At 44.8% G+C, this 13,876-nt stretch overlaps 1 protein-coding gene across 2 annotated transcripts in view; it reads left to right on the top strand.

Annotated features, from left to right (window-relative positions):
• The window catches only part of Myo5b (myosin VB), a 361,461-nt gene that overhangs the window by 233,958 nt on the left and 113,627 nt on the right, over positions 1-13,876 (top strand). For both annotated transcript variants that reach the window (XM_029557950.1, XM_029557949.1), the window contains exons 11-14: positions 2,783-2,864; positions 3,370-3,510; positions 11,856-11,978; positions 12,716-12,799. In XM_029557950.1, the coding sequence (XP_029413810.1) occupies positions 2,783-2,864; positions 3,370-3,510; positions 11,856-11,978; positions 12,716-12,799 (430 nt within the window). The remainder of the gene's footprint in view (positions 1-2,782; positions 2,865-3,369; positions 3,511-11,855; positions 11,979-12,715; positions 12,800-13,876) is intronic.

Raw genomic sequence — 13,876 nt, 5'->3', positions numbered from 1 at the left:
ATCCTCTTCGTCTCTTCCTTTTTTATCAGACTTTTGTCCCGCCGTGAGTTAATATCCAGAAATCAGATTCTCTGGATTCAAGTACTCTCTTGTCTCCTGACCCTCTGGCTTTGGGCAGTTTAATGTCCTCAGTGCCTCAGTTTTCTCAGCTTTAGGGTGGAATTAATAACATCCCTTCACTCTTGGTTGTTATGGCATTAAAGGAGAACTTATAAAGTCCTTGGCCTCAGTGCCCTGTATGTGCTCTTAGGGAAGGCCACTGCAGGGCTCTTTGATGTTATGTGAGAAAAAGCCTTTGCCTCCTTGCTTTTTTCTGGCCCCTATCCCTCAACCTGATGTCACTGTTGGTGCATAAATGAACCCCACTTACTTGAGGTGAAACTGCTGATACTTGGGATGCTACCTGTGTGATGAACAATTCCATTTCTGTCTAGGTGAATTAGTTTTTTGTTTTTTTTTTTTGTTTTTTTTGTCCTTTTGAGACAGGGTCTCCCTGTATCCCAGCTGACCTGAACTCACTGTGTAGACCAGGCTGGCCTTGAACTCACAATGATCCGCCTGCCTCTGCCTCCCAAGTGCTGGGATTAAAGGCGTGTGCCACCTTGCCTGGCAAAGGAAAGCTTGCAAGTATTTTTAAAAATTTTATAATACACACACACACACACACACACACACACACACACACACATATTGTACCTGGATCATATATACATATATAGTTTTTTGTATTGTACCTGGATCATATTTGTCCCTTCCTTCCTATCCCTCAACTCCCCCCACATACACACTAGTCCCCTTCGTCCCCCCCAACATATAACTGTAATTTCTTGGGCCACTTGTAGTACCCTTGTCCCAATCCTCCTTAGTGTCAGAGGTCCTTTCTGTTACATGGCTGCTACCAACTCAGATCAAGCTCTGGTGGGGTCTTACCTGGTACCTGTTCTAAGAGTGACTCCCTCACTTGACCTACTTTTCCTCCTGTCCATCACTAGGGTACACATCTGATAATCATTTCTTAATTTGAAATCCTCCAGAATCTTCCCACTGGCCCTAGGAAAATCCAAACCCATGGCATCATTTACATGGCCTATAGGCAAGGTCCCTCTCTCGACTGCACCAAGTCTCATCTACTCTCCTCTCCTCTCTGAAGTCTCCTTCTACCCTACCCTAGCCATCAGCTATATTGTGAACCTCTGAACTGAGCAATAATATGTTGATATTCTAAAGTATAAACAGCTCAAATAAGACTTCTTTCCTGTCCTAAAGTCTAACAAAGTTTCCTGAGGATCACAGAGAAATCAGCAAGTATAGATGACATGTTTAGATAGACTGAGAAATGATGAATTCAGTGATCAAAGAAGTTATTCAAATACATTTTTACACCAACTAATCAAAAAAATTTAAAGTTAATATATACCATTGACCAAAGAGCTATGATAAATTAATACTCTCCCAGTGAGGCATAAGGAGAGTGTAGAGTGACCTAAATAGAGCACAAGAAAGTTTTGCAGTTAAAAAGTTCTTTATCTGAAAATGTTCTTTATCTGTATCTCCGTCTGTAATATACTATGCATGACATTTGTCAAAAATGCATTGAACTGTTGAAACATATTTTATTATGTATAAACTCTTAGTAAAAATGACATAAGAGAAACAAGACTGTTGGCCAGTGTTAGAATGACACTTTTGTATGTGACAAGGTAGGTGGATAAATAATAAATTAGTTCTCCCTTTCTGGAGGTTCAGTTTCAAAAAGTAGTGCCCTTTGATGTGGTAATTCCCATAGGGTGTCTTCAGGAAAGAATCATGAACCTGAAAAGGTGTATGCAGTTGTCGCAACACTGGTAACAGCATACACTGGAAAAAATTGCCACTGCCAACTCCTAAGGTGTCTTTGTGGATTGGGGTAAGATGGCTCAGGCTTTGGAGGGGCAGTGTACCTGTGTCCCCCCTCCATATTAGTTATTTTTCTGTTGCTGTGATAGAAACATGACCAAGGGAAATTATAAAAGGAATAGTTTACTTAGCTTATGGTTCCAAAGGTGCAAGAGTCCATCATGGCAGGGAGGCATGGCAGCAGAGGTGGCTGGAGTAGGAACAGAAACTAAGCTCTCACATCTTCAAGCAGACACAGGAAGTAGAGAGCAACTGAAAATCTGACAAGGCTTAAGAACTCTGTAAGCCCTCCCCGAGTGACGTGCTTCTTCCAGCATGGCCACACCTTCTAAGACTTCCCAAAAAAACAGCAGCACTAAGTGGGGACAAAATGCTCAAATACTTGGAGCCTGTGGAGGACATTCTCATTCAAACCACCACATCCTCCCAACCTTTGCAGTTCCCAGGATTCTTGCCCATAACCCTAACCCATGCAAGCCTCAAAACTGATACCTTGCAAGAGTAGTGTGGTGAAGTATTTGCAGTAGAAAATTAAATTATTAAAAACAGGAGGTAAAATATAATTCTGATTATTTTTTTTTAATGTAAAATCACCAAGACACCTACCAAGAGGTAGTGGACAGTGGACATGAGTGAGAATCATAGTTAGCCTTCTCGTGTATATTTGTTCTTGAATTTTCCTACTGTATTTTCTCTGGTTACAAAGATAGCTGGTAATCCCTCTGTTCCTAATTTCCTATGTTGACATTTGTAAAAGAGATCTGTAAGCACAGAGTGGAGCATGCAATTCAGTGCAGGCATTAAGAAGGGCAGCCTTATAAAGTCCAAGTGATTCCTTCTGTAGATGGTGTCCCTTACCTTTGGCTTTGCCTCTTTCCTTCTACAGGTTTGAGACCTTTGAGATAAACAGCTTTGAGCAGTTTTGTATCAACTATGCCAATGAAAAGCTCCAGCAACAGTTCAATTCGGTAGGCTTGGTTTATGACCTATGTGGAAGGGGTGCTCACTCTCCCCCTGGCTTGGTGTCCAAGATGCTTCTCTTCTGAGATTGGTGGGCTCCTGTTCTTCCTTGCCATCCTCTTGGCATTTTGGAATTGGCCATCCACTGCTAGGGGAGGGGATGTAACTTGGGCAGCTGTGTAGAGAAGATAAATGATTCTCCCCTTGGCCTTTGACCCACTCCGCTCTGTCTGGACTTTCAGGGTATTTAAGCAACTGCAGACCAGGTGGGGACTCCTGGTGATTAGCAATACACCTGATGATTATAATGTCCTAAGACAGAGATTGCATAAGAATGGGAGTCACCCACCGGAGCTTTGCTATTTCTAGTCATGACTGTGACTTAATGCCCAAACCTTTTCTGGCAGTTATCTGCCATCTTCCAGGACACAGAACTCCCCGAGAGCTCAGGGGAGATAAGTGTCGAGATGTGTCTACAGTTCACTTACCTTGACCTTCTACTTCCTGTCTTAGCATGTGTTCAAACTGGAGCAAGAAGAATACATGAAGGAGCAGATTCCTTGGACCTTGATTGACTTTTATGATAACCAACCTTGTATTGACCTCATAGAAGCAAAGCTGGGTATCCTGGATCTGTTGGATGAAGAATGCAAGGTAATAGTGCTCAGGCTGTCACAAGTGGTTCAGTTGTAGGTATGGAGCAGAGGGTACCTGTGTGGTGCAAGGGAATACGTGAATCTCAAAGGTGGAACTGAATCTGTCTGGAAGAAGGGTTAGTATTTACCGTGCTTGCTAGAAGGTAATAATTCAAGTGTGACTGACAGGTGTTGCTATGCTGGCGAATGTGTGCCTCTCTTGGCAGACATAGGTGGCAGGGATTGGTGTGCTATGTTGGTGGTATGGATTTGGTCCCTCAGAAGTCCTGGGTGCCCAAAGAAGAAGACAACATATGGATAGGCCTCCCTAGAGAGTGAAGGCTCAAGAGCCTAGGTGGTCTTTGTAGTATCAGATGGCTTGTGAGTAGGAGAACTGCGTGGTGACAGGTGAGAGCTATGCTCCCTACATCTGGATTTTATGGACTCTACCTGGTGTGTCAGAGATAGTTGTGCCAACAGCAGGGATAGCAGCTGGCAGTTGGGAATATAGGGTGCTGATACCTGGCTTTCATCAGTCACTCACCTTCCTGGGCTTCCTGCACTGTGAATTGATGGGTTTGAGTTTGAGCTTGTTAGTCTCTCTTAGTTCGGTGCCTGATTGAAAAGAAGGTTAAATATATAGTAATTCCTTCAGTGATGGAAATTCTCATCAGAAAGTGTAGAAGCCACATGGTTCTTGGTAAAGAAAGAGAAGAAACGACAACTGACTTCTCCTCTCCCACAATTTGCTAGAAAGGGCCTGTGTATGGCTGAATGTTTAGGGAGATGAAGGATTTTTCCTTCCAGAAAGGTATACCTTGTTCCATTGCCTTGAAATGGAAAGGTTAACAAAATGGTAGAAGATAGAGCTGGATGTGGTGGACATACCTATAATCCCAGCACTCAAGAGGCTTTGCTGCAAGTTTGAGGCCAACCTGGGCTATAAAGTGAATTTGAAACCAGCCTGGGATCCTGTCTCAAAAAAACCTGAATCCCACCCTGCAAAAAGAAGATATAGTGAAAATATACTAAACCCTGTAGCTGAAATAGTCTTATCTCTTATCATTTGGGTGGCAGGGGGATCCTGAAAGAGAAGGTCTCACTCTATAGGCCAGGATGGCCTGGAACCCTATGTAGCTCAGGCTGGCCTAGAAATGATAATCCTCCTGCCTCGGCTTCCAAAGTGCTAGGATTACAAGCATTCACCACCACACCTGGCTCCCCTGATATTTTTGGCATCTCATTGCAGACATGAGCTTTATCGTCAAAATCAGTGCCCCAGGAGGGACACTTTTTTTCTTAGTGTGTCAGGTACTCGTCTAATCTTACTCAATCTGCAAACTTGCAGTCAAGGTGCAGCAGCTTTCTCTGGATGGAGTGACACTGCTCAGAGTCATAGCCTAGGCCCCCTGTTTGCTGACAGCTCCTCCTCAAATTTTCTGGGTCTATGTCAGTTGCCAGCAGCCCCTTTCCCAAACTCAGCTGGGACCATGCTCCCCTCCCCAGGCCCTTACGATTCTGATCAGTAACCCTCTCTTCCAACTTCATACCCCCAAACCAAACACAGCTCCAGGTCCTGAGTTCAGCTCAGACCTCTGGGGAGCTGAGGCTGGGGAGCTCCCCTGTTCTTGCTGTAAGCAGACTTCAGCTCTTTACTCTGCTCCTGGTGGTGAAGGTGAAGGTAAAGGTCATGCCCAACTTTTAAGGATCCATAGAGGAAGCAGTTTGCTTGGCTCTGTGATGAGCCAGGCTTTGTATGAACAATTAATCATAAATCGGCCCCCCTCTCAGGGAACATCACCTTTCCTTTCCAATTTACTTATAGCTTCACACAAAAATACCTCAGTGCTTCAGGATGACCCATTCTTTAGGGGCTTTAGGAGCTGTCCAGTGGGTTGCAATGAGTTGTAACTTCCCTTGGCTGCCAATGGGTTTCTTTTGCCTTGCCAACTGGGGATCCTGGAGATGCCATTCTTACCCAGTGGAACAGGAATGTCAAACTGGAGGTAGGAACACTGGTTCTCAGGGCACAGGCATGGGGTCAGATGGACAGTGACCTCTTATACCTCACATTCAAGAAGTAGGATACAAGCCCATGAGGGAAGGCCAGAGCAGTGCTGGGCAGGGACGTGACAGTTATAGGAGTGGTGTGAGAACATACAGCAGATAGCAATCGTGGAAAAAACAGATAGATGCAAACTGTGCTCAGCAGTTGCCAAAGCAGCTTCCTGGAGGCTCTAATCCCAGCCCAGGAAGTGTCCCAAGGACCTTGTGTTCAGTCTTTAAGTGCACATGCCTGAGAGTGTTCCTGTTGGAATCTACTTTACTTACGAGAATCGCTAGGAAATAGCTTAATAAAACTGTTTCAAACTCCTGCCACTGCAACCCATGAAACACAATGTGATGTATGTTGATTAGATGCTTCATCTTGAGTGAAAAGTCCTCAAGAGCAACAGGATCATGTTTAGAGGTGCAGCAGGAATAGAGCCCAGGGAGGTCTGAAGACAGAGCCTGCATTTGGAGTCAGAATCCTTCAGTAGGTTGAGAGGGCCATGAGCCAGCTGGGGGGCAAGAGTGACAAGTGAGCAAGATCAAGAGCGGGGGAGCTGATTCAGAGACACCCAGCTACTGGGAACTTGTTTCCACATGAGGCCTCACCAGCTGCTTAGAAGGGAAGGTTTGCCAAAAGCCTGGATTTCTTGCTAATCAAGCTAGTTGGGCGGCGGGTAGCGGGTGATGTCAGAACACCAGGAAAGAGGAGGCCAGGTGAAGACTAAGTTAAGGGGAAAGGCAAAAAGCTCACAATGTGAAAACTTTTGTGCAGATAACCTTGCTCTGGAAGTTAGGGTAGAATCCTATCTGAAGCAGCCTTGTAACTGAGGGCTTTAAGTCAATAGATGTTATTACACCTGTCAAAATGTACCCAGTGTTTTACTGTATGAAAGTGGTACTGTAATAAATTTGTAAAAGAAAAGAAAAAGAAAAGAGGACAAGACAGTGCTTTTAGACCCTTCTACCTACAAGTATCCTGTGATCCTAAGTGGGTTGAGGAATTTCTATATCATGGATGGCACCTGAGGTAGCTGGCATTCCTTTGACTGATCCTGTCACCTGTGGGACTCACCTCAGACATGTGGAAGCCACCTCTGATCCTCTGAGAAAGAATAATGAGGTTTCACTGTAAAGACGACTTGAGTTCTGTGACCTCTATGTAACAAGACTCAAAGCCAAGTGAGGAATGGACTCACGGTGTGAAGCAGCCAATGGGAAATCACTTTCTTGGAGCTGTGCAGGGCATGCAGTCCACAAGCTGCTTTCCAGCCACAAATGTGGACATGGACTTAGAGGAGCAGTGCATAGGATCATTCTCCCCTATGATGGAGGCCAGGAGCTACACTAGGACAAGAATAGTGTCCTTCCGTTCTAAGAACACAGGTTCCTTTGTGGGGGCGGGGGCGGCGGGAGCCTCGGCATCTATAGTAATGCCCTAACCAAGCCACAAACCGTAGCTGTCTCTCAGTTAATTAAAAAAAGATGGGAAAGATGATGTGTACTTACAGGCAGTTTTAATTTTCAGACTGTTCTCACCAAAACTCTGCTGTCTCCAGTGCATCATAAGGCTACCTGAGGGGGCCATAAGCCAATCCACCCACTCGTATGCCATGTTCAGAATGGGTGTTTACTGCCCTCTAGCATCCCATGTGTCTGTCTCCAGGGAATAAGTTAGTCAGTCTGATAGGACATGTGAGGTCCATATGGGTTACACTTGCTTTCTAGCAATAATTTGGCCTCTGGAAACACTTGCAGTGAATACAGAAATTGGAGAGAATACAGAAGTTGGAGAGGTGCTGTGGGAACTCATAAAGGCAGGCCTGAATGTGAGAGGCAAGATCTGCCCCATTCAACTAGCAGTCATTTGTTTGTGGAACCAGATGAGAAGAGATGAGTAGAATGGGCCTTCCTCACTATGGAGTCATTGTGACAGACACACAGGTCAAAAACAGCAGGGCCTCTGGCCTCCTATCTCCTCACCTGGGGCAGCCTACCCTTGGAGTTTGTTGTTCACATTCCGGATCCCTGTTTCTTCAGTGGCCCTCAGGTCTCAGGAAGGTGAGTTTAAGGGAGAATCCAGGCTGGGCAGGCAGGAAATAATGGGGGCTTAGGGCCTTGGGGAAGTCTGTGGTAGAGTTCCTGTGATCTGCCTGGAGACTGTTGAGTGGTACAGTTTCAGTCGCTGGGGAGTAGTGGCCACGGAGGCAGTATTTTGGCCTCTGGAGGGGAGGCAGGGGAGATGGCAGGTTTAAGCACCTTCCTGGAGCCTGTGAGCAGCAGGAATGGAGGCGAGAATTGTGGTCCCCCAGGAGACAGGAGAGGGTAAGATGCTGGGAAGAGAGAGCTCTCCTTTCTAGGAGTAGGGCAGGGGTTGAGTAGGCTACAGACAGGTTTCTGAAGGTTGAAGGAGTTCCTTTCTTTTTGTTTTGGCTGTGCTGAGGATAGAACCCATGTGCGACCCCCATGCTCTTCCAGTGAGCTACATCCTCAACTCATAGAGTAGTTCTCAATTTCCTGCCTGACAACTTGGATTTCCTGTGAAGGAGAAAAGGAAGCATATCAGAAGCTGGTGGAGAGTGGAGGTGGGCGTAGCTTCTGTGAATAGGAAGAATAGCCTAGGTACAGGGATATTCGCAGAGGTCAAAGACCATAAATGAATAGAGTAGTTGCCAGGTCCACATCCTGCTGGGAGCAGAGTCACAATCCACAGAAACTTGGTCTGACTTTGGCAGCTGCTCTTTTACTCTAAATCAGATCAGCAGAGCTTGGTGGATCCAGGATGAGATGATGTGTGAACTCAGATACCCCTAAATGACAGGAAGAGTGTGTGTGTGGGGGTGCTTACCAGGTCTGGAGTTGTGCTGCTGAGCACACAGTGTTTGCTGAGGGTGGAGGAGCCCAGATGCAGGGCAATGTGGCAGGGTGTAGCAGAAACCACCTCCCTAGAGAGCTGCGGGACCACAGGGTCCTGGGCCCAGCTGGGTTTTTCTGACAGCTAGGAGAGGTAGGAGAAGGTATTCCTCAGAGACAGAGGGTCTGGGGATGTTCTGGTGAAGGCATGACTGGAGAGTTCATGTTGGGTGACGGGGAGATGATGTGGCATGTGAGGGCCACAGAGGTATAGGTTGGGATGAGATGGTGAATAAGTGACCCAGAAGGCAGTCATTGTAGCAGTGGCTCAGGAAGTCAAGAACAAAAGCAGGGGTGAATAAATGGTCACAGAATCTTTAGCAGTTCTCTCCCATCTGATGCTCTATTAGGGCAAACTTGGCCACAGGTGATATCCCAAGCAAGAGCAATGTCTGTGATGAAATAATCTCTATTCAAGGATATTAGAAAAGGGTTTTCATTTCCCCCACATGGCTGCCTTTTTCTTTTTCCTACTTTATTTTAATAACAAAGAGTAAAATTGATTTTTAACAGTTTTATTGAGACATAATTCACATACCACAGTTCAGTGGCTCTTAGTGCATTCAGAGTTGCAGACATCACTTCCACTATTGATGTTAAAACATCTTCACTGCCCCACAAATGCACTGGCAGCCCCTGCCCACCGCCCCATTGTCTCCATAGAGTTGTGTATGCAAGGTGTTTCATGTAGGGTGGGCTTCAACTTACTGATGACTTGTGGCCAGCACCACAGATCAGAGGGTTTAGGCCTCTGAAGGACAGAGCTAAAACCAGACTCTGGGTCCAGTGATCCCCACAGTGTTTCAAGAGGGGTGTAAAAAAGCCTGGATGAAGCCATGTGTGGATTGCTTTTTAAAGGGCTTGTTCCACTGTACATTCTAGAGCCATTGGTAGCCATAACATAGATTGTGTTAAAATACAATGTTTTCTCTCTCCTGTGGCTGATTAAAATCTACTTTTATGAAAATATTTTTGGAGATGAGTACCTTTTACTTGACCCTGCTTTCATGGTTGCCTTAAAAACACTCTGTTGTCAGGCCAGGAAGCCTAATAGGGAAGGACACAAGCCCTAGAACCAGTGCCTGCTACTTCCCAACTCTGTGTCCTTGGGCAACTTACTTAACCTCTCTGTCTCAATGTCCTGATCTCTAAAATGTGAACAAACACAATACCTAGCTTAGGAAATGACATGAGGATTAAGTGAGTTGATACACTGAAATGTAGAAAATGATTTCAAATAATAAGCACTGTGAATATTAGCTATTGCTACTATGAGAATCCTAACTGAATTCCTGCTGGCTTGTTTTTACTTGGAAATATGATGAGAGTTAAAGGAAAGATGGGTCTTGGTCAAGAAGTATGTGTATACATGACCTTGACCATTGGTTTCCTTTGTTTTTTGTTTTTGTTGTTTTTCTGTTGTTTTTTTTAATGCCAGTCTGAATTAGTGAATATACAGGGTCATAGAATCTTCTCATTCAAGTCCAAACTCATTTTCAAGGCAAGGTGATTTTGTTGCTAGGCAAGGTGAGTTTGTTGGTAGCAGATTTCAGTATTTGCTTAGTGGGCTTCTCCTCCTGGTGCTATGTGGCCCAGCTGGTCAGCCCCTTGAGGTCCCTCTTTCTCCCATGCCCTGGCCTGCCTGGTTCTTATGAGCCCTACCATGCTGACTCCTCCTCGCTTTACACCTGGTAGTTCCAAAACAGAACTCTTGGAGACAGATATAAAACAATATATATATATATAGAAAGTGCTGAATTAAATATATTTTTGTCTGCCCTATACAATTAATAACTTTCCTGAGAAAAAAAAAGGTTTCTTTCTTTCAATTTCCTATGGCACATAGCTCTGGGCGTTCAGTATTAGGTATACTGCATAGAATCCTGAGAAAGATCAGTTTGCTTACAAAGGACCTAAAAAGTTTGTTCCCACATCTGTAAGCATTTTCTGTATGGAACACATTTAATTTACTCAGCAAAGCCCTTTTTAGAATGGCCACTGCAAGAGTCACCTTGAACCTTGTCTGACCTGAAAATACAATGTAAACTGATGGGGGAGAGGCAGTGAGCTACTCCTACCTAAGAATTGTTGGTGGGTATTGAGGATAAGCAAGGAGTGAGTGGCCTCTGATTGATAAGTCACTGTCATCCTTAGCTGTTTTGAACAGCAGGCACAGTGACTGTGTTATATTTTCTTTTTTACTTTTAAATTTTATATACAATTTTATGCATGTATATACTGAGTTTGGGGCATTTCCAAAAATTACCCTCTCTCATTCCTGCCTCTGTCACTGAAACTCTTCTTCCCAACAAGCCTCCTCTTACTGCAATGTCTTGTTTTAACCCACTGAGTTTAATTATGGTTGCTTATTTTAGTAAGCATGAATGTGTTGGGGGGATTATATACTGAAACATGGGCAACGTATTATTGGCTACACCACTGAAGAAAACCACCCCCTTCCCTAGCACCCACTAACTCTTAGTGAGGGGTGTATATATCATATATGTTATATATAAATAATACATATACATATATAAAATAGAGTACATAAAATTTGTCAGGAGGTAGTGGGGTGCAGATAGAGGGGATCTAAATAGGATCAAAATAATGTTATATGAAATTTGCAGAAATTCAATTAAAAAAGGAAAAAATGTTAAAAAGAAAAGAAAGGGGCTGCCCTTGAGAATCCATCACATAGTCTAAGTCTAGGTCTACATTTGGAGGACAGGGAATAGTTCCAGGCAGAGCATGTGGCCAGAGACCAATTCTCAATCCTTGGCAGGACAGGAGAGAAAGCAGTAAGCCATAGTTCTTCAACTCCATAGTCATAATATGTAGTGTAAATATCCAGAAGCTAATGCTGAGCTGTTTGTGTCTGTGTGAGATCAAGTGTGAGGAATTCCAGAGAAGAGAGATGCAAGATGAAGAGTGGTCAGGAAAGCCTTCAGAGGAAAGGGCAGTGGGGCTGAGACGGATGAGCTAGGAGAGGAGGCTTGGGCTTTCTTGCAGCAGAGTCTTCCTAAGTGAGCAGGAGTATGGTGCTGGAGGGAACAAGTATGATGGTATTGCAGGAAGAAAATATCTTCAGGTGTAGAATTCTGCTGTGACTTTGGCCTCCACCCTCCTCTTTTCCTGGGATTTCCCTCTTCTGTTATCTATCTTGTCTTTTGAAGCTCAGCATCCTCCCGTGGATACCAGCCCACACATGACAGGTCAAGGACCTGCTGCAGCAGGATCCTGAATATCCGTGGTTGAGTTGTTCTTACCATAGTCCAGTTAGAGGCCTGGCTTGAGAGCTGAACCCACCTCATGGGGCCAGCATAGGAACAGACTCAGCCCTCTGCTGTGATGTTGCACTGCCTTTTCCTATATCATGAGGCACTTTATCTTATGGTTCTCCAGGTCCCCAAAGGAACTGACCAGAACTGGGCCCAGAAGCTCTATGACCGACACTCCAGTAGCCAGCACTTCCAGAAACCTCGCATGTCCAACACAGCCTTCATTGTCGTCCACTTTGCAGATAAGGTGACCGTCCTCTTTGCTGGTCCATTAGGACTACTCTGGGTAGACTAAAGGTTATCTGGGCTATGAGGGAGCTGGCCTTGTGAGTTCTAGACACATGAGGTTGAAGGTAAGTTCCACTCAGTGATCCCCACACACACACACACACGCACACTCCGCCCTGTCTCTGGTATACTGAATTGCCAAGACCAGGGTTTAAGCTCAGCCTGTGCTTTTGCAGTTGCCTTTCATGTGCACAGCAGGTAGTAAGTAATTGGGGGCTGCTATACTGGGAAGACAGCAACAAGTATGATTAGGAATCTGCTTCTGTTGAGCCTGAGAGAAAAGGGAGGAGAGAAAATGAGGTAGGGACACTGTTCCCAGTGATAGATGTAGACTTTGAACTTTGTTAAATGGATTTCTATTAGAGTCTCAGATGGTAATTGCTCATACTGATTTGGTGTGTCTGGGCCACTGGATGAGAAGTTATTTTCATAGCACCCTGAAGAAGTCTTCTATCATGGGAATTCCCTTTTGAGACAGTATTTTCTTCTGCCAAATGAATGCTCAGTTCCCTCTGTGTTAATCCTGGTGGCTTATCAGATTTACATTTTAAACAGAGACATCTGTGGGTCTCCCATCTACTCATAACTCTTTTTAGAAAATATCATGTGAATGAAATAAGCTACTTAAGAAGCTGCCGAAGGTACCTAGTCAAGCTGAAGCACTAACTGCTGTTCCTTCCATTGCTGCGGCCCCAGGTGGAGTACCTTTCGGATGGTTTTCTGGAGAAAAATAGGGACACAGTATATGAAGAACAGATCAACATCCTGAAGGCCAGCAAGGTAAAGAGCATTGGGAATGGGACCGACAGAGTGAGTCAGTGGTCGAATACTTGGTTCAATCCCCAGTATCACAAAATAAATAAATAAATGGGAGCCTGGAATGGTGGCACATGTCTGTAATCCTAGCAGTGGGGAAGCAGAGGCAGGAAGGAGGATCATTACAAGTTCAAAGCCAGCATGATCTACATAGCAAGTTCTAGAGCATCCAGGGGTAAAGGTGAAACTAGCTGGGGAAAATGTGCCAACAACAGATGTGGGAGGGAAGAGGCTAGTGTGGGCCCCACTGTAGAGCACAGGAAGGCAGAGATGCGAGGTTTATTGGTTATTTCCATCTGAAAACATTTGAATATGGCCTGATGGAGGGAAGAAAGCCGAACGTAGGGGTCAGGGAGATAAGTAGGAAAGACACCTACTAATGGAAGGACGTAGGGGAGGTGCAAGACAGGTGACAACAGGGAGAGGCACAGCAGTAGGTAGAATGGTGAAAAGTTTGCTGATATTTAAGACACTTGTCCTCCCTCCTCCGCTCACATACATAAAATTATTTGAACCCCTCAGACTCTAGCATTTGTGTACTTAGTTTCTGTTCAGCAGTCTGAAGAAACTTTACAGGCAAAATCTTAGTGAATAAAAAGATGAGATTTCAGAGACTTTAAAATCTACTTTGGAATCTTTGTTATTTCTGTTTTTTCATCAGTATAACAAAGAAAGCACAGACACTATGTCCGTTCTTCAGGTAGAGATGAGGTACCCTTCACTACACACATTTGTTAAGCACTTGCCTATGAGTCAGTGACCCAAACCCACCTGTTTTCATTTGAGATGAGCAAAGCTACATTATGTTGTCCCTGAGTGGGCAGATAAAGATCTTCACAGGAAATTCCAAGACTGGAGACCTACCACTCATAGTCTACAGCCAGGAGGTGCCTAAATGGCTTGAAGGGTGGAGTCTGGGGAGTGCCTGTACCTGGGTGAGGCCTGTGCAGTTGCATCTCTGAAGCTGACATGGATGTAGATGCTGCTGCCAGCTTCATGCTTTCAGTGGAGCCCAGGAAGGATTCTGTTGGGTTTAAGCTT

Source organism: Nannospalax galili, unplaced genomic scaffold, assembly GCF_000622305.1.
Source record: "Nannospalax galili isolate Female #2095 unplaced genomic scaffold, S.galili_v1.0 scaffold1228, whole genome shotgun sequence".
Lineage (NCBI taxonomy): Eukaryota > Metazoa > Chordata > Mammalia > Rodentia > Spalacidae > Nannospalax > Nannospalax galili.
This window is presented reverse-complemented; position numbering and strand designations above follow the sequence as displayed.